This window comes from Chlorocebus sabaeus, chromosome 21 (assembly GCF_047675955.1).
Source record: "Chlorocebus sabaeus isolate Y175 chromosome 21, mChlSab1.0.hap1, whole genome shotgun sequence".
Taxonomy (NCBI): domain Eukaryota; kingdom Metazoa; phylum Chordata; class Mammalia; order Primates; family Cercopithecidae; genus Chlorocebus; species Chlorocebus sabaeus.
Window position 1 is genome coordinate 66,141,320 of NC_132924.1, and position 18,563 is coordinate 66,159,882.

Here is an 18,563-nt window from a genome sequence, read left to right on the forward strand (position 1 = left end):
ATAGAATATAACTAAAGGAGAGTACTTAGGTAAAAGCAAGTCACTCTAGAAGTCATAACACTTTTCTTTCTTGACATTCATTTGTTAATAAAATTTATACGTTAAAATGTTTTCAAAGCAATCATATTATAAATCAATTGATTGATTGCTCTTTATAATTTCTCACTCCTTTAGTAAACATTTACACAATGTCTGCTCTATGCCAGAAACCATGCTGAGTATTTGAGATCAGAGATGAAATATATGTACTATGCCTTGAAAGAGCCCACAATCTAGTAATAAAGATAGAGAAGAAAACATAAGTTTGGGTGTTAAGTGCTATTCAAAATCAACAAACATTTACTGAATGCCTATTATGCTTGGGATGCATTCACGAACAAAATTGATAATGATTTCTGTTTTTGTGGAGCTTATATTCTAGTGTGAGGATCAAACAATAAAGAATAAAAACGAAAGTAATAGATGACGTGGTATGACGGAAGGGGAAAATGTCATGGGGTAAAAAACAAAAGGTAGAGCAGGTTACAAGGGAAATAGGGGTGTCCGTAGTGGGCGTTGAGGGTAATGCATTGCGCTGTTAAAAATGGCCAGAGTAGGTCTCAGTGAGAAGATAACATTTAAATGAAGACTTGAAAGAAGTAGGGAATGGATTAACCACAGAAATATCTGGGGTAGGGGCAATATAGGCAGAGAGAACTGGCAATGGAAAAGCCCTAATGTTGGAAACAAGGGTGGCTGGAGTGACGTGAGAAAGAAGGAGAGTAAAAGGTTAGGAAAGGAGAGCAGTCAGGATAGGTAGGGGCAGACCAGGGGGTGCGTGCAGGACATTGTAAGGATGTTGACTTTCACTATGAGTGAAACAAGGGAACTCAAGTGGTTTTAGGTAGAGGAAGGACTTTGACTTAGATTTTAATAGGGCATCCTGGCTATCATGCAGATAATAGATTGTGGAGGCTAGGTTGGAGGTAGGCAAGAATAAATCAATTAGGAGGCTATCACAGAAATATAGGCTAGAGATGGTGGTGTGGACCAGGGTGGTAGCAGTTGAGATGATGATAAGTCATCAGATTCTGGATCTATTTTGAAGGTAGAGCCAACAAGAGATTTTAGTGGATTGGATATAAAGTATGAAGGAAGGCAAAATCCCAGATGGATATGGGAATAAGAAGGGGCATTTATCTTAGTTTGGGATGTATAGGAATGATTCCTAAAGGAACTATCAATTAAATTGAATCTCAAAGAGACACAGGAATAACTGAAGATGCCAGATAAGGCAGGTGGGGGTGAAGAGAGAGTCTTCTAGATAAAGAACTAGCATTCACAGGAAGTATGCAGGCAAAAATAGAGGCATGGCATGTTTGGGTCACTGCAAGCAGTGTTAATGGAAGGAAGAGTGAATGTGGAGCATACAGCAGAAAATGAGCCTAGAGACCTGGGCAGTGGTTAGCTCCTATGCCAGGAGAGATTACTATTTAGAAGAATTTTTAGCAAGGCATAGCTCTAAAAATCTGTTTTTCAAAAGGAATATTTAAATTGGGTTAGCTTCAAATAAGCTACATGTTGACCAATGCTGGAACTAGCTAGTGGGAACACATCTGAGTACCAGGGAGTATTTTAATCTATTTTAAAATTCTCAGGAGGCCTAGTTTTTTAATCCTATAATGATGAGAGCTATTGGGGAATTGGCTAAAAGTGTCTCTTGTCAGAAGAATCTTGGAGTAAATATATTGAGTACATGCAAATGGCCAGAAGAAGACTTTTTCAGCCTAATTGAACAGATTAACAGATTGTTTAGTGTCTGCTAAGTGTGTAGTATTGTGCCTAGTTTATTACCACAATATTCAAGTTAGAAAAACAACGATACTGTTTCAGAAAAAAAGTAAAACAAATCTGCTTTTCAATAGCTAGGAAAAAATATTCCATAGTGCATCTCAAGCTTAAAGCAGTAATAATGCATACATACTTATAATCTTTTACCTAGTTCTAAGTTAAAAATATACATATATTTAGTCATATACAGGATACTGTAAACTGAAATCTGCATTCTATTATTATAGTCAGTTCTTTGACTTATTTTTTAAATGTACTAGTTAGCTAACTTAGCATTGTGGTATCTTCCCTTAGTAATGTATTTTCTTGTCCAATTCTCACTGCTAAGAATATTTACCTTGTGGCTGGTCTAAATTCCCTCTCTTTTATGTAGTTTAAATCTGTTTTTCACCCTCCTACTCTCTTCAGAGATGGAGAATGACTGGTAATGTCTGACAAATTGAGAAGGCTAAAATAGCACTTTGTGGTCAGGTTTGCACAGCCAAACTGAATGGTAGACTTGAAACGAGTAGTTGAACAAGATAGACAAAAAGAAGATACTTTTGTTTTGTTTATCCAAATAATGCCCTTATTTCTTTACTTTTCTTTGCCTTTTAAGACCCAAGAAGTCACTGGAATGAAGGAACATGTTTTGGTTACATAAAACACCTTGCAAAGACTCTCTGAATTCTCAGAGTTCCTTTTATTTTAGCTGCTGATGAGTGAATATATTTGTATACTTGCATACTAAAAAGTTAAGAAATGAACTAGAATAACAAAGTTAATTAATATATGTGGTGAGTAAAGATAAATAATACCCTGAAGGGTAGTCTGATGGGGAGTAAGTGCTGAATTCTTATTCATCTTTAAGTATTAAGTGCATTGCAGATGGCTTTTATGAATACCTGAGAGTTCATTTATTTTTAGAGTAAAGATATTCTTTTTTTACTGACTCCAAGGTCCATTCTCACTTTTTAGAGATGTCAATAGGAACTGACCTGGGATTTGAAGATGAATGCTGATTTATTACTCTATTTATTTATTTACTTATTTATTTGTTATTTCTATATGAAATACACTTATGGGAATACAGGGCAGAGAAAAAGTTTAATCATTACCACTTTTAGCAGTTATACTAATGATAAGAAGTGGTATCCATCAGATGAATTGGAGGAATTACTGACATAATTGATTTTGACTACTTTTGGCCCTTTCTGGGGAAAGTAAAGAAGTTATGCAACATGCAGGCTGGTAATTTTTTTGTGCTTATTTTCAAGGCTGCCTTGCAGGTAAGAATTATGGAATAGAAGCCAATGGTCATGAGGTCTTTTTTCATTACTACCTGTGATTTCACAGACCACTTGACTTCTGAGTGACCACTTATAAGGGAGATGTGAGAACTGCCATTTGCGCCAATGGTAGTATGATTTAAGCCTATAAACTTTCATGTCTTGGATGATAATTCCATGGAAGCAGACTAGACATTGTGCAGACTGGAGCGATGCATGAGTGGCATGAGAGGTATTAGTAATTTAGGCTGATGAAAGCATTTTGTCACTGTAATTTTTTGGTATTGAAATCTTTGTGCCCCCAAATATTACTTACTATTTTATGATTTAGGATTAAGCTACAGTTCCCAGAACAAGTGCTTTAATAAGCAGATATCCCATGTACCCTAGTAGAGAATGTAGACCTAAAGATTTTGTGCTTTTTGTGTAGTAATGCATTCAATGCAATACTAGAGTTAGAGAAATATTTAGACTGTATTTAGAAATAAATAAAGAGGCAGCAAAAGTCACTTTGAATACACCTTTGTATGATGTTCACTATTGTATCAGAATGACTTCCATTAGTCTTCAACCTGCTTATACTCAAGCTTCCAGAGAGAGTTTCATTTCATATTTTGAGAAAATCCCCAACTATTAATAATATATAAATGTTTTGGTATAGCAGAAAAAGAAACTGAATGCCTAGAAATCACTGTGGTCTGGGTATCTTTTCTGTTTTGTCCCTAATTAGGCTCTGGGAGATCAGTGACTATTTCTCTCTCTCTCTCTCTCTCTCTCTCACCCACTGTGAAAGTTACGAGATTCCTTTGCTCAAATCACCCACAAGGAAGGCTGGGAAGTTCATGTTCCCTAGAGAGTTGCCAATTCTGCTAAAGAAGATTAAATGCCCATATCACACATGCCATAATCCTGCAGCCAACAACAACAAAGAACTCAAATCTAGCCTGGTCCTAATCTAGGGAGCTACCACAGTGGGCTGTCAGACCCACCTGAGGCCCCTTTTATTGCCATGTCGTTTACCAGCCGAGACGTTCATTCAGAAATGAGTAAGAATATTAGAGAACCATCCTATCACATCCTGGAATATTTGGTTAACAGTTTGAACTCTTTTTATGGCTCTGAAACAATTATTTCTGAGTTGGGCACAGAGGCATTTGATTCCTATTTGATTTCACCTGTTTGCACCTGAGAAGATGTTTAAAGGCTGTTGGCTTACCCGTGAAGTTGATTTTCAGCAAGTAATCCTTGTACAACTTCTTCCCATCCAGGATCTTCATAGCATCACAAAGCTTGGTAGTGTTGGGACAGAGGGTGCGCTGCATTTTGTGCAAAGCGTGGGCCATGGCATACACCGCGTTCACCACAAACATGATCTTGGACTCTTGCTCGTAGTTGCTGCTGTCGATGGCCAGGTGCTTGTCGCAGACGCGCCTGTGGTTGCGCTTGTTCTGGAGGCTGCACTGGAACTTTTGCTCCCAGAAGTCCCGGAACCAGGGATTGCGGTGGTTGTTGTAGGGGTTGAGGCTCTGGAAGTAGCGGTCGAACTGGCGGACAGGCTGGGAGGCCAGCTCCAGGGTGATGGCGCCGTAGGCCACATGCTCGCTGCCCTTGATGATGCTCTCCTGCGCGCCCCAGCCGTCGCTGGCCACCCAGGTGAAGGAGGCGTTGGCGCGGCTGGCGGCTGCAATGAGCTCCCGCGAGTCGTCGCTGCGCATGAAGAGGACCACGACGCGCGCGTTGGGCTTCTGCAGCAGTTCTCGGATCACGCTGTCGTAGGACTTGCGGATGTTGGAGCGGCCCACCTTCTCCGCTGTAGCGATGCAGATGTTGCGCAGGCGGGCTTCCTGCTCGAAGGCCTCGATCCCTGTCTCTCCGTAGTCACCCTCAGAGGCCACTGTGGAAACATAGGTCCAGTTGAAGAAGCGCAGGATCTCGGCCATGGCTTTGGCCTGGTAGAAGTCAGGGGGCACGGTCCTGGCAAAATAATCATAGCGCGACTTGTCACTGAGTTTGGCGCTAGTGGATGCATAGCTGATCTGAGGGATCTGGAAGAGCCGCAGCAGGTTTGCCACCTGGGGGAGGGAGAAGAAGGACCTTTGTTAGAAACCCAGAGGTAAGTGACGACATGAAAATGAATAATAGCATCCACACCTTTTACTGACTCTGTTTCCCCCTCTACTCTAGATGGCTACATTTTTTCTGATAGTTCTCGAGATGAATACCAGATGCTTCCTTGGATTCCGTATTTCGGACACTGGGAAGCAGGTCTCACACAGGTAGTGTGTGCATCAGGAAAGGACAGAGGAGAGAAATGAGAAGGGCACCACACTCTCTTCTATACTCTGTGCTAGACTCTAGACTAGGATAAACCTGTTCAGGGGCTCTCAGGTTGCTTTAAGTTTCTGGTGTCCTGCTATAGTTCAAGCAATGAACTACAGTGAATTGGCCAAACTCGGTTTTTGACTGCACTTGTATAGAAAGAGGAAGGGTGTTGTCTAATTCTCACTTCCCCCTCTTTTGCTAAAAACAGCAGTCTCTGAAAGAGTTTAATTTGGAAACTGCATGCCACATGGGCAGTCCAGATTAGACATTTATCATCTAGGTTAAGCAAAAAAAAAAAAAAAAAAAAAAAAAAAAAAAAAAAAAAAAAATTAATTATATTTAGTCCACCTCCCAACATTTTAGGCATACACTTTTCTAAACTCCTGAAAATCTTGACCAATATTTTCTTTACTTTCTTTTTCTTTTTAAAATATTTTTCTGCTTGGACTATGTGAAAAGAAATCATACAGAATTCTATTCTTATGTCATTTTTGAGTAAACAAATCAAATAAAAAGGTATTGAGGACCTTGTCAAGAACAGACCACCTTACTTCCAAGTATTTAAACCTAAATCTGAACCAAATATTTACATTTTTTATAATTGACCTATCAACATATTTATTGTTTTTATTTATTGTAGAATAAAAAGGAAAGTGACATTTGTTTATTGAGGAGCATTTTATGCATAGAGTATTTGCAGAGATATACATTTACAAATATCTGAACAGATTATATGCATGCCGAATAATAAGGTTTTAAAAAGAATTTCTCCTGGCTACCTCGTGTAGGAGAGTTCTTTCTCTATACTGACTTAAGTTAAATTATGTAACATACTAAGTGGATTTTAATCAGAAACGAAATTGAATATTACAGTATGCTTTATCTACATTGGCATGAATATTAGTACTTTGAAATTTTTCCTTTTGGAGATTATGGTTTCACGTTTATATTTGACATGTAGGAAGTACAGCTTGAAATAGGCAGCTGTTAGCAAAGAGCACAAGCAATATAAAACAACTGACATCTGAGCCCTGATTAATCATAATTTCATCTGGCAAGAGAAACCAACAGCTAAGTTCATACACAGCTACACAGCGTGTTCTTGAATATCTGGCCTGCTATTAAAATCAACACTAGATATAGCCCAGAGCTATCAAAAATATTTCTGTATCTTTTCCAATCCTGCTACCTCTCAACCACAAATAAAACAGCTAGAAATCCAGGGCTTAACACATAATATAATGCAAAATTAAAACCCCAAATCTTTCTTGCATTTAGTGTTCTTGAATCTGGGGGAATGGAGGTGAATGGGTGGATGAAGGGGTAAAGGCAAATATATAATTTATTTCTTCCCTTCTCAGGACTAGGAGACTCTGTACAAAATGGCCTATACTGACTTATTTAGGCATAGGGATATTGCTTCACTCAACCTGATTGAAGTGGCAGGTGTCACCAAACAGGTACTGTCATTACTTCTGGAATGAGTGCCTGGCTTCCACTGGATTTATGTACCACTATGGAAGGCTTGGTAATAGGAGCCCTGTCTGTGCATAGCTTGATTTTGTTAAGAGGTTTCTGGCTAGCACTGGAGAGGCCATCTCTTCTTGATACAATAATTTTCTCATCTTCAAGTTATATTAATCAGGACCTGAACCCCTCAGGGAGACAGAGAATGAAAGGACCTAAAAAATATCTGGACATTATTTTCTGGCAGCGAAGAATCACAGTGAAACGATCCTAAACTGCTGAAATTTCCTCTCCCATAGGGGTAGGAGTAATGAGAAGCTGCTAAAAAAAAAAAAAAAAAAAAAAAAAAAAAAAAAAAAGAAAGTTCTTGTTTTTCAATGATAGGCTTCATGTCTAACTCTCCAGGATGTATGAGAATAATTTACAATCAAGGCAGGCTTTGCAAGAGAACGAACTAGCCATAAAATAACAGCAATGTGGAAAAGATTCTCTGCATTGGAAAGGGGCACGATGAGCTGTAGCTTTGGGGAAGGCTGTGGGCTAGAATGAAACAACTATTGCCAGCATTTTAAGAATAATTTTATGTTCCTCTGTGCGTGTGTGTTTAATGAGGATACCACAACTGACTCTAGAAAAAGGAGGCACAGGCCGGGCGCGGTGGCTCAAGCCTGTAATCCCAGCACATTGGGAGGCCGAGATGGGCGGATTACGAGGTCAGGAGATCGAGACTATCCTGGCTAACACGGTGAAACCCCGTCTCTACTAAAAAAAAAACACAAAAACTAGCCGGGCGAGGTGGCGGGCGCCTGTAGTCTCAGCTACTGGGGAGGCTGAGGCAGGAGAATGGCGTAAACCCGGGAGGCGGAGCTTGCAGTGAGCTGAGATCTGGCCACTGCACTCAAGCCTGGGCGACAGAGTGAGATTCCGTCTCAAATTAAAACAAAAACAAAAACAAAAACAAAAACGAAAAAGGAGGCACATTTAGTGAGTTGAAACATGAGATTGGAACACAATAAGTATTATCTTAATTGTATCACCTATATTGAATAGCATGGGGTGATAATATAGTCAAACTTCTGATATTCAGAGTTACATTAGAAACACATGTTATACAAATGAATGATGGAGTGAAGTGTTGAAGTAATTTTATCACAGTGAGCTGCTCCTTTTAAAATTAGTTTATTTAGATTATAAGGGTTAAAATGCTTAAAAGTAAATACCATGAGAGGCAGTAGGTTATAAGTCTCTCTCCTTTCTCTTTCTCATCCACCCCAGCCTTATCTGTACAGAAGAATGTTTCTTTGGTTTATTCATTTAAAAAATGTGTTTATTCTGTTGTAAAGCCAGGTACCAATGTACTGGGTGTGTACACACACACACACACACACACACACACACAAACATATTTTGTTTTTTTGATAGTCACAATAACTTTTTATGGTGGATATTATCTCTATTTTAGATATGCAAAAACAGTTCTGCTAGGTGAAAAAACTTGTTCATAGTCATATGGTTAGAATGTGTGGGTGAAATCAAGGTGTAAAACCAGGTGTTTTGCCTTCAAGTACTATGGCTATCCCCTGACAGCTTCCTCTCTACCTTCTACTGTGTGACTATAAACCTGAGCCTTCAAACACAGAAAGGCATCCAGGTAGAAAGAATAAGAGGAACAGCAGCAATATTATGGTATACACCATAGACTACCTAGTTGCTGTTAGCAGGAACTTTCTTTTTAATACAAATTTAAAACTAGGGTTGGGGAATATCCAGGTAGTTGTTAACTGGGTTCCTGTCTCATTTGTCTAAAGCTTGGTTCTGGTATATTCTTGACTTACTTTACTGGCCATATGGTTTCTCTGAGAAAGCATAAAGAAATAAAGGAACTCCTACACTGGACATCATTTTGAATGATAAAAGAAAAAATGTTTTAGAATGGAGAAGTAATGTAAAATTTTGGAAGAAAGTTACCCAATTATGTTATTATTAGATAGAGTGGAGGAAGGAAAAACAGGATGTAGTTATATATGCTTTGGAAAAAAATACTTTAAAAGAGATATGCTTCACATAAATTAAGACTCTAAAATGGAATATAGGAGGACTTAAAAAATAATTCCTACAATACAGAATAGTCTCAACAAGAAAGAGAAGATGAAAACTCTAAAGAATCTCCTGGGTACTAGACTACATTTTTGGGGATTTTGGTGTTAGAACTAGCAACACAGAATGGGTGCTGTCTGTATGTAGGTTGGGGGCGTCCCCATATACAACATAAAAGATTGACATCAGCTTGTAAAAATAAGGGACACTAAAGCACAGAACGTGAAAATGCATCAACGTGATTTTTGTCATTGCTATTGTTTTGATTGGAAATTATGTTTCAGGAGAAGATGTGGCAGGAAGATATAGAATCATCAGATGGCAAAGTTGGTTCTATATGAATAAAAGAAAGATGCTGCTCCATCCCTCTTGCTTTCTCTTTCTCTGCATTGGGAATGGTTTCTAACATGGAAATGGTAGCACAGATAATATGAAAATGTTACCACACTCAAAATTAGGAGAGAATACCAAAAAAAAAAAAAAAAAAAACCACACACACACACACACACACACACACACACACACACACACACACAAACCCATAATCAGATGGATGGAGTTTGTCCACAGTAATGAATTCTGGAAGAAATTGCAGATTACGTTTTGAAATCACTATCAATAATCCTTGAAAAATACATAATGGGAGGACTCCCAGAGGGTGAAAGGGGAGGAGGAAGGACAAATTTGGGATATATAAATCATGAAAAAATATAAATAAATAAGCATGATGTGCTTTGGTAATCTTCTAGAACAAAGTTTGCTAACAGAGAGCATGGAAACACTTAGAACTGAATAAGGAAAGTACTAGGAATCAGCATGGGTTTAATAAGAGTGAATTTTACGAGGAGGCCATCTTTTCAACATTATATAGGGAAGAGTTGCAGCCTGGAGGACCATGACTTCAATAAGTTATTGGTGACATTACTTGGACTCTTGTGGAAAACAGAAAGTGATAGGAGTGGGATAATACAGTTAAACATACTCAAAGACAGCAGCTTGGAAGAAAGTCTTATATTTCTTCCAAGTCTTTATATAAGTCTTATATAAAGTCATATTTCTTATATTCATAGTGGCCAAATAAAATTAAATTTGTATGAATGCCATTGAAAAAAATACAAATAAGCAATAAGATCATTACATTGTAGAGATGAAAGAAACTGTGAAGATGATCTAAACCTTTTGTTTTATATATGAGGAAACAGAAGCTCACAGGGTGAAGTATGGATAAGGCTGAAACTCAGAAAGTTTACATAACTTATCAAGCGAACACAGTAAGTGATAAAGCCAGGCTTCATGACGTAATTCCTTTGCTCTAATTGTGATGTTTCTACATTCGTTTATTCAAGAAGTGTTTATTGTCTGATAGGCACTTTTGATGTATCACTGAAAGTTACATTTCAGTGGATAGTATTAATGGCTGACATTTAGTGCTTCCAGTGTGCCAAGAACTGTTGTAAGAGTTTCCATATATTTGCTCATTTAATCCTCCTAACCACCCACTGAGAATAGATGTTGTTATTATCATCACCATTTTTAGGGTAAGGAAGCAAAGAAGCTAAGTATTTTGGCCAAACCACAAAGCTAATAAATATTAGAGTTAGCTGTAGAGTACTCGGCTTGAATCCTTGGCCAGTGCTTTATGCATTCTTCTATAACACATGCTACTGTATTTAGCAACAGTGATGATAAATGGGCCAAAGACTGGGAATCCAGGCATGAAAATTATCCTTTGGGATTCTGCATAGATGCCACCCTATACCTACAGTATTCTGAACTGAACCTGCTGGTGCTTCCTGGGGTCTCAGAGCTGTCATACCTCTTTAATTTAATACACCATAGGAACGCAAAGGACAGCAGACTTATATCACTGGTGCTTAAACTTGGATGCATGCTGAAATCACCAAAATAGCTTAAAAAATATTGATGCCAGGGCCCTATACCCAGAGATTTTGATTTCATTAGTCAAAGATGTGGCCTGAGCATCAATATGTAAAACATCTTCTCAGGTGACTCTAATAGGCAGCCAAGTTTGAGAACCAATGACTTACATCAGTAGTTCTCAAACTGTGTTTTACAGACTTCAAGAAAGTCCTTTCAGGGAGTCCATAATTTATTTTCATAATAATATGAAAATAAAAATTTTCATAATAATATGAAAATAAAAATTTTCATAATAACATGGAAGCACTAGATTTCTTTTTGACTATGTTGACATTTGTACTGATAGCGCAAAATCAATGGTGGATAAAAGCGCTGGTGCCTTAGCATGAAGCAAGACTGCAATGCCAATTTTTACAGGAACATTGTATTTTTCACTGCCACACACAGTAAAAAAATCAGTTTTGTTGAAAAATTCCCTCAGTGAAGCAGTAAGAGATATTAATTTTATTAAACTTTGAACCTTGAGTATGTATCATTTACATATGCTGGGTGATGAAATAAGAAGTATGTGTAAAGTACTCTGCTGCACATTGAAGTACAATTCTTGTCTGGGAGAAAAGCACTTATGCAATTGTTTGCGTTGTGAGCTAAACCAGCATAGACTTTTTTTTCTCTTTCTCTTTTTTTTTTTTTTTGTGGAACAGTATTTTTTACTTGAAAGTGTGACGGCCAGAAAAATTATGGTTGTTTAAACTTGGGTATTTGGCAGATATTTCCTCAAAAATGAACAAAGTAAGACTTCCTTTAGGGAAAACAACTGACAATTTTCCTTTGTTTGTTGCCAATAACAAAATTTCATCTTATAAGTGAAAATTAAAGCTTGCATCTGCCACTGTGAGCTTGGCTGCTTCCTCATACTTAAAAACATTTCTGAAAGGATCAATGGAAATATTAAAAAAAGTGTTTTTTTGATAGTAGATAATGATATGTTAATATTCAAAACAATGAATCAACATTTTCTAAACGATTGATACATGATAGAAGATCATGAATGGGTTAAAGTTTCATTCAATGTGCAAGATAAACCAATAGATTTTAATGTAACAGAGTATGATAAGCACAATGATATGTTTCTAGATTCCACAGCAATTAACCTGTAAGGAACCAACACTTGTTGAAATTTGGTGTAGTATCAAAGAAGACTATTCACAGTACTCTGAAAAGACTATTAAAATACTTCTCCATTTTCCAGTTACATATCTGTAAAAGTTTTTCTTCATGTCCTTCAAATAAAGCAAAATATCCAAAGAAATTGAATGTAGAAATCAATGTGAGAATCCAAATGTATTCTTTTAAGTCAGATGTCATACCTCTTTCATTTAATACACCATAGGAATGCGAAGGACAGCAGACTTATATCACTGGTGCTTAAACTTGGATGCATGCTGAAATCACCAAAACAGCTTAAAAAATAGATTAGAGAGATTTGCAAAAATGTAAAACACATTACTTTTTTCAATTTTTATGTTTAGGGTTGGGCAATGTAGTTATTTTTCATAAGGATAATATGGAATGGATTTCTTGATTATTAAGTGAATAAATAAATCTGTTTAAATTAAAAAAAAAAATTAGACAACCAATAGGCAGAAAGGCTAGGATTAGAGCTTAGTCTCTTGATTTTCTCAGAGGACTAGGCTCTGTCTCTGGAAACAAGGTGATACTATATAGGAAGAGATGTAAATTGCTGAGTTTAAGTTAAAATTACACAGGTGAAGAAAGAAGAAACAACTAGAAAAAATGAAATTATAAATGCAAAATTCAATATTGCAGTTCAGAAATTGCCAGAAATCTAAGGGTGGCTAAAGTCAAAGAATTATTATTAAGTGGTTTATCTTGTTTAGATTCCAATTCAGAATTCCTCAAAAGTGAACAAAGAAGAGCTATTTCAGTTTTCCTATTCTCTAAGTTACTGTTTTCAGACTACCTTTTTTGGGCAAGGCTTTTTTGGGGAAGCCTTTTAAAGATCCCTAGTATTTTCAATAGTCCTAATATTTTTGTGCCAGCTACTGTTCTAATTGTTGCAGATGTATTTTCTTATTTAATCCTCATGGCATTCTTATGATGTAGATACTACCATTATCCCATTTTATAGCTTGAGAAATGAAGGTAAAGGGTGCATAGAGAGCTTACTAAGGAACCCGTGAGTGGTAGATATTCTGGGACCACTCACTATACTCACTTTTGTCCTATTTCTTCAGTCCATTCTGCAATCCAAGCTCGTAATGGATTCCTCTCACTATAATGATGCAATGATATATTTCAGGTTATAACGTTTGTCTGTTTTTTGTTCTGAAGCCATAAACTCCTTTATTTGAGGACCATGACCAATCATCCCTTGCTATCAAAAGTATGCTTTTCATTTATCAGTCTGTGCTTTGTGGTGACTCCATAAACATTTGTTTACTGACTGGCCATCAACAGAGATAACGATAGTCTAAGAATCTACTGGGAAATTTCCATGCGGGGAATGAAAGCTTCAAGCTATAAATATCAGTGTCAGATTTGGCTTTATAATTTATGTGAGAAACTCAATGACCTTATAGCAGAACCCATTGGGCCTGAGAGTCTGCATGCAAGTAAGTGATGTTTAGCAGAAGCTCTTTCCATATGTAGCATATACTGTCATTTGATTTTCAATGTTCAAATACTATGAAGTACCCATTTTCTTGGTGGTTTGAATTTATCTAGGACTTAGGTGTTGCAATGTTTTCATTGCAGACTATCAAGTCGCAGATGTGACTAATTTTGCTCAAGAAGAAATGCTGGACTTGGCCAGATACAATTATGTTTGCCAGCAGGTGCGATGTTATAAAATTAGTATTTTTGTCTTTTTTCCATTGTTGTAGTTGTAAGCTGGTGTAATTTAAAATGGGCTTTACTTGCAGTAGTTGTCCAACAAACCATTGTTAAATGTTATTAAATATCTGCCACTATTTTCCCAATTTTTTTTCTTCCAAATAAACTCAACTTTATGGAGAATCTCTGACATACTATGATGTTCCTTCTGTCTAGAATGACCTTTACTACTTGTCTACTCAGCTAATCCATTCAAGGGCTTCTTCTCTAAGGAACCATTCTTAATGCCTGACTTCAGAATGACTTGTGTGCCCATTCTCTGAACCTCTTTCATTCCCTCATGTGTTTCTCTCATGGTACTAATGAAAATATATGGTGATTTCTAGATTATTCACTAAGTTCTCCACTGGAGTGAGAACTCTTGTTAATCTCTGAATTCTCAATGCCTTACAGAGTATAGAGGTGCTCCATAATATTTGTTAAATGGATTGATGAGTGAATTGATATTTTGCTGCTCTACCATGTAACATTTTCCAATTATAATGATAGGTTTATGTGTGTGTGTGCACGTGTGCACGTGCACACTTGGGGGGAAGCTGACCACCAGCAGGCAATATGAAGCTACTCTAAAGTATGACTGAGAAACAATTTTATTGTGCAGTGTGGATCCTTAACTAATCGTATTCTTTTTTAATTAAAATGAGATGACACATAAGACAAGGAATTGATTTAGACCCTCAGGAATCAACTAACACCACTTGCTCACTTATTCTTGCTTTGCAATGTTTAAAACTTTATTTTTTTCCCACAATCAATAGCCAGTTGTGGAATGATGCTACTGTAGGCATCCAAGCCATACTCATTCACTGATGGGAATTTTTAGTTCAATACTAATTTATTTGGAAGTTTTATTTTCTCCTGATCTTTTCTAACAAGCCATGGAGCCTTCTTTTTTAGGATCCCAGGTGCCATGCTTTATTTCAATGATGACTGTGTGTATATGTTTGTGTGTGTGTATGTGTGTGTGTGTGTGTATCCAAATTTTGCTTTTGTGTAAGAATACCAGTCATATTGAATTAGGAACCTACTCTACTTCAGTATGACCTCATCCTAACCTAAGTACATAGGCAATGACACCATTTTCCAATCAAGTCACATTCTAAGGTACTAGGGGTTGGAACTTCCCATATTATGTTGAATATAAACTTTCAGTCTTTTACCATTGAGTGTGACATTAGCTGTGAATTTTTAATATACGACTTTTTGTTACATTGACATAGTGTTCTTCTATTTCTGTGTGTTGATGTATCATATGTTATGCATTGCTTATCATGAAATATGCTGTGATCATGGGAGCAAAAGAATATAAGCTATGAGAAAGATCTCAGGCAGTTTACTCTATTCCTTTTGTGTTCTGAAAAAAGAGAATGTGAACTGGAAAATATCAGTCACTTGTGAGCCCCCACATCAGTTCCTCGTTTACTATTTCTACTCAGGTGTATCAATTTCATGATGTATCAACTTCAAACAGAGCTTTGTGCCTTCTATGCTGACACAATGCCAAATATTTTTTTTCAACAGAAGACAAAAGGACTGTAGACATGTAGAATCTGGTAGAAATAGGTTTCCCACTAAAGTGTTTTTATTTGCCATGAGAATTATTTTCAGAAGTTTTACAGTTATTGGCTTCTGAATTTGTACTAATACATTAAAGGGAACAATAATAAATAGTTTTTATGAGAATCTATACTTAGCTACAAAGATTCCAGATGGCAAAGAGGCATCAAATGCCCACTTCCAAGAAGAATGCTATTTACAGAGCTGAACTATATACATTTAAAAAATAAACCATTGCTACTGTCCTGTAATCAGGAGACTTGATAATAACCTTCATGTTTATTCTCTGCTGTTCACCTATCTCTTTGGGGCTGTTTTCTAAGAATAAGTCTACACCTTTAATTGCTTTGTCACACATGCAGTACTGAATGTTTTGTTTAGTTCTTTTAATTAAATGCTTATATATGTGCCTGGAAGAGAATTATTGAGTTGCTGCACTTTGAACCATCTGTTACCTCACAGCACAGGTTATTACATAAAAACAAGTTCTAGAAGTTGTGATGTTTAGAGACCTCGGTGTCGCTCCTATTCAGCTTGTTCAAGTTGCATTATTAGCTGTACAAAATCCCAGATTGGCCTGCATTTTAAACTGGAACTGAGGGTGGTATATAGTTGACAAAATTGCCTGAGAAATTCGAGCTGTTCACATCAGCTGAGTTATCTGCCAATAAAGGAGGCCAATCATATTGTTATTGCTAAAAGGATTAGTAACCTTTTTTGTTTTGTTTTGTTTTGACCACATTACCTGTAGCACATCTGGGAATATTTTGCATGAAAACAATTGATGCCCATCCCAAGACCAGGAATTAATGTTGATTTAAGAAATTGTATAATGAAGTATAGCAAATACCAGTGTACGCAGTATAATCTGAAGAAGTCAACAACTCCTATGTGCCATGGGCCCCCAAAACACTTGAGTCAAAGATCCATATTGGTTATCACCATTCAACAGCATGGCTCAGTACCAATGATTTCACGTGGACATTCCAAACAAAGGACTCCCTAATCATAGTGGAAACCTTCAAAAATGGCTCAAAGTCACTCTGCTTTCCATCCCAAGTCTCTCTGGAAATCATTGCACTCAATTCCTGTGGTTTGTAACCAAGATTGTCATCCACTTTTATTTTCTTCATTTGAAACTGAAGGACTTCTTAAATAGTAAGGTTATTCATTTTGGCATTTTCATGACTCATCATTTAGGCTGAAATGATACGCAGACTACAAAGGATTCCTCGAATCCTATCATTTCAGGAGACTGGTATTATAAGACATGTCATTTCTCACCATCACAATGCTACTCCACATTCAAATACCTAGCTTGTTCCCTCACTAACAACGAACTACCTCGGGAGTAACTTTCTTTCCATCCAGATTTAGCAGATACTTACAAGACAAACAAGAAGGTATTTTGCCCACTGAATTAGTCTGCATCTGCTCTTTGCTGCCCTTTTCCCCTATGCATTAGTTTTCAGGAGAAATCGCAGAAGTGAAGTGATTCGTGTTCCAGTTCCTAACAACAGGATCAAAAAGTCTATGTCATATTGGGTGTCAAGTGTGTTTGTGTTTGCCAGCAACACCTGCGAAAACCTGACTTCCAGTGTGACTTGACATCAAAAGACTTGTTAGAAACACATTCTTTAGTGGCTTAGGTATTGATTTTTGACAATGTCTCTTGAAGTTTTAACAGAGCCACAAGTTGAACTAATCTATATTTTTCTGTGGTCCCTGAAGTCACTTGTATAAGAATAATACAAGAAATATGGCCTTATCAATAACAAAAAGCATGCCAATCTTTGTCAGTTGTTAACCAAAGGATAAAAGCTGTTGGGTACGCTTGGGGATAGCTGAGGGCTATAGCCTAATATTTCCTTAAATGATTATCATTTACTCTTGAAGTCTTGGGGCAATAATTTAGGGCAAAGTTATATTCACCATATTGTAGCAAACAGAATTGTGTTATTCATTGTTTTCTTATTAACTGCTCTTTACTTCAATAGAGCTGTCAGACACAAAAGAAGCAAATGGTATTGAAGCAAAAGAAGCAAACAGTGCACAGGGTTGGAATCCGACAGGCCAGCATTGGAATCTCAGCTCCTCCTTTCACTAGCTGTGTGACCTTCAGCTAGTTATTTTAACTCCTTAAGCTGCAATTTCTTTATCTGTCAAAAGGAAAGGATAGTAATCTGTGGTTTAGGAAGTTATGTAAAGATTACATGAAAACATATGAAGCACTTAAGTCACCGATGGGCACATAGTAAATGCTCAATAAGCAATAGAGAGCGTGATAATAGCTAATTCATCGTCACTCATTCAGCAAACTTTGACTGATGTCGATTATACAAGGCACTATTCTAAAATCTAGTTTTCTTTTTCTGGATGAGGAATGTACCCCTACAGTCCTCCAGGAAGGCGTAATTTGATGGGAGACAAAGAAACATAGCGAAGGATAAAATTTTAAGATATGTATGTATACAAACTTATACAAAAACACAGGTGAAGAGCAACTAATTACACTCAGATGAGTCATCACAGACCTCCATGTAGAGGTAACATATAGGCTTGATGTTGAAGAATAAGTGGAAGTTTTCCAGGCAGAGGAAGAGGAAAGGAGGTTTTTACATAGAAGAGAGAACACAAAGACAGAGATGAGAAAGTACATATTTGCTTTAATAGTATCAGGTAGTTCCCTATTTTCAGGGTACCCAGTGCCTCACAGGGATTAGTAGAAGGTAAAGAAGGATAGAAGGATGGTGGTTAAACCACTAAGGATTTTATATGCATTATAAGTATTTTGAACTTTGTTCTTTAAGAGATAAAAAGCTATTAAATTTTTTATTAAGGAAACGACATGACCAAAGTTATGTTTTAAAAAGACACAGTGGATGATATCCAACTTGAAAGGAATGAGTCAGGGAAGGGCAATCAGATGAACAAACTAGTCATTCTGACTTAGGCTATGGGTTCTTGAAAGCTAGGAACGATGTCATCTCAATAATGCTGAGTAAGTTGGTAATATAAATATAAAGATTGGAGCTTTAAAACAAATGGAGCCTACTTAAAACCATTTTCTTTCATTGGTAGTAATTACCCAAGTACTCATGTTTTTATTTGTTCTCCTCTTTGTGTCATTACAGGTCACCTTGAATCCTTCCTGGAAAAAAGCAGGTCATAAATAATAATGGTTGTTGGAGAAAGGTCTCTAGGAAAGATGAAGAACTTTTAAAT

At 37.0% G+C, this 18,563-nt stretch overlaps 1 protein-coding gene across 3 annotated transcripts in view; it reads right to left on the reverse strand.

Moving 5' to 3' along the window:
* GRM3 (glutamate metabotropic receptor 3) overlaps positions 1 to 18,563 on the reverse strand; it is a 227,801-nt gene that overhangs the window by 77,857 nt on the left and 131,381 nt on the right. For 2 of the 3 annotated variants that reach the window (XM_007982324.3, XM_038004557.2), the window contains one exon: positions 4,315 to 5,170. In XM_007982324.3, the coding sequence (XP_007980515.2) occupies positions 4,315 to 5,170 (856 nt within the window). Of the gene's footprint in view, positions 1 to 4,314; positions 5,171 to 5,249; positions 5,597 to 18,563 lie in introns of those variants that run through there. The other variant, XM_073009163.1, reaches the window with a different exon arrangement.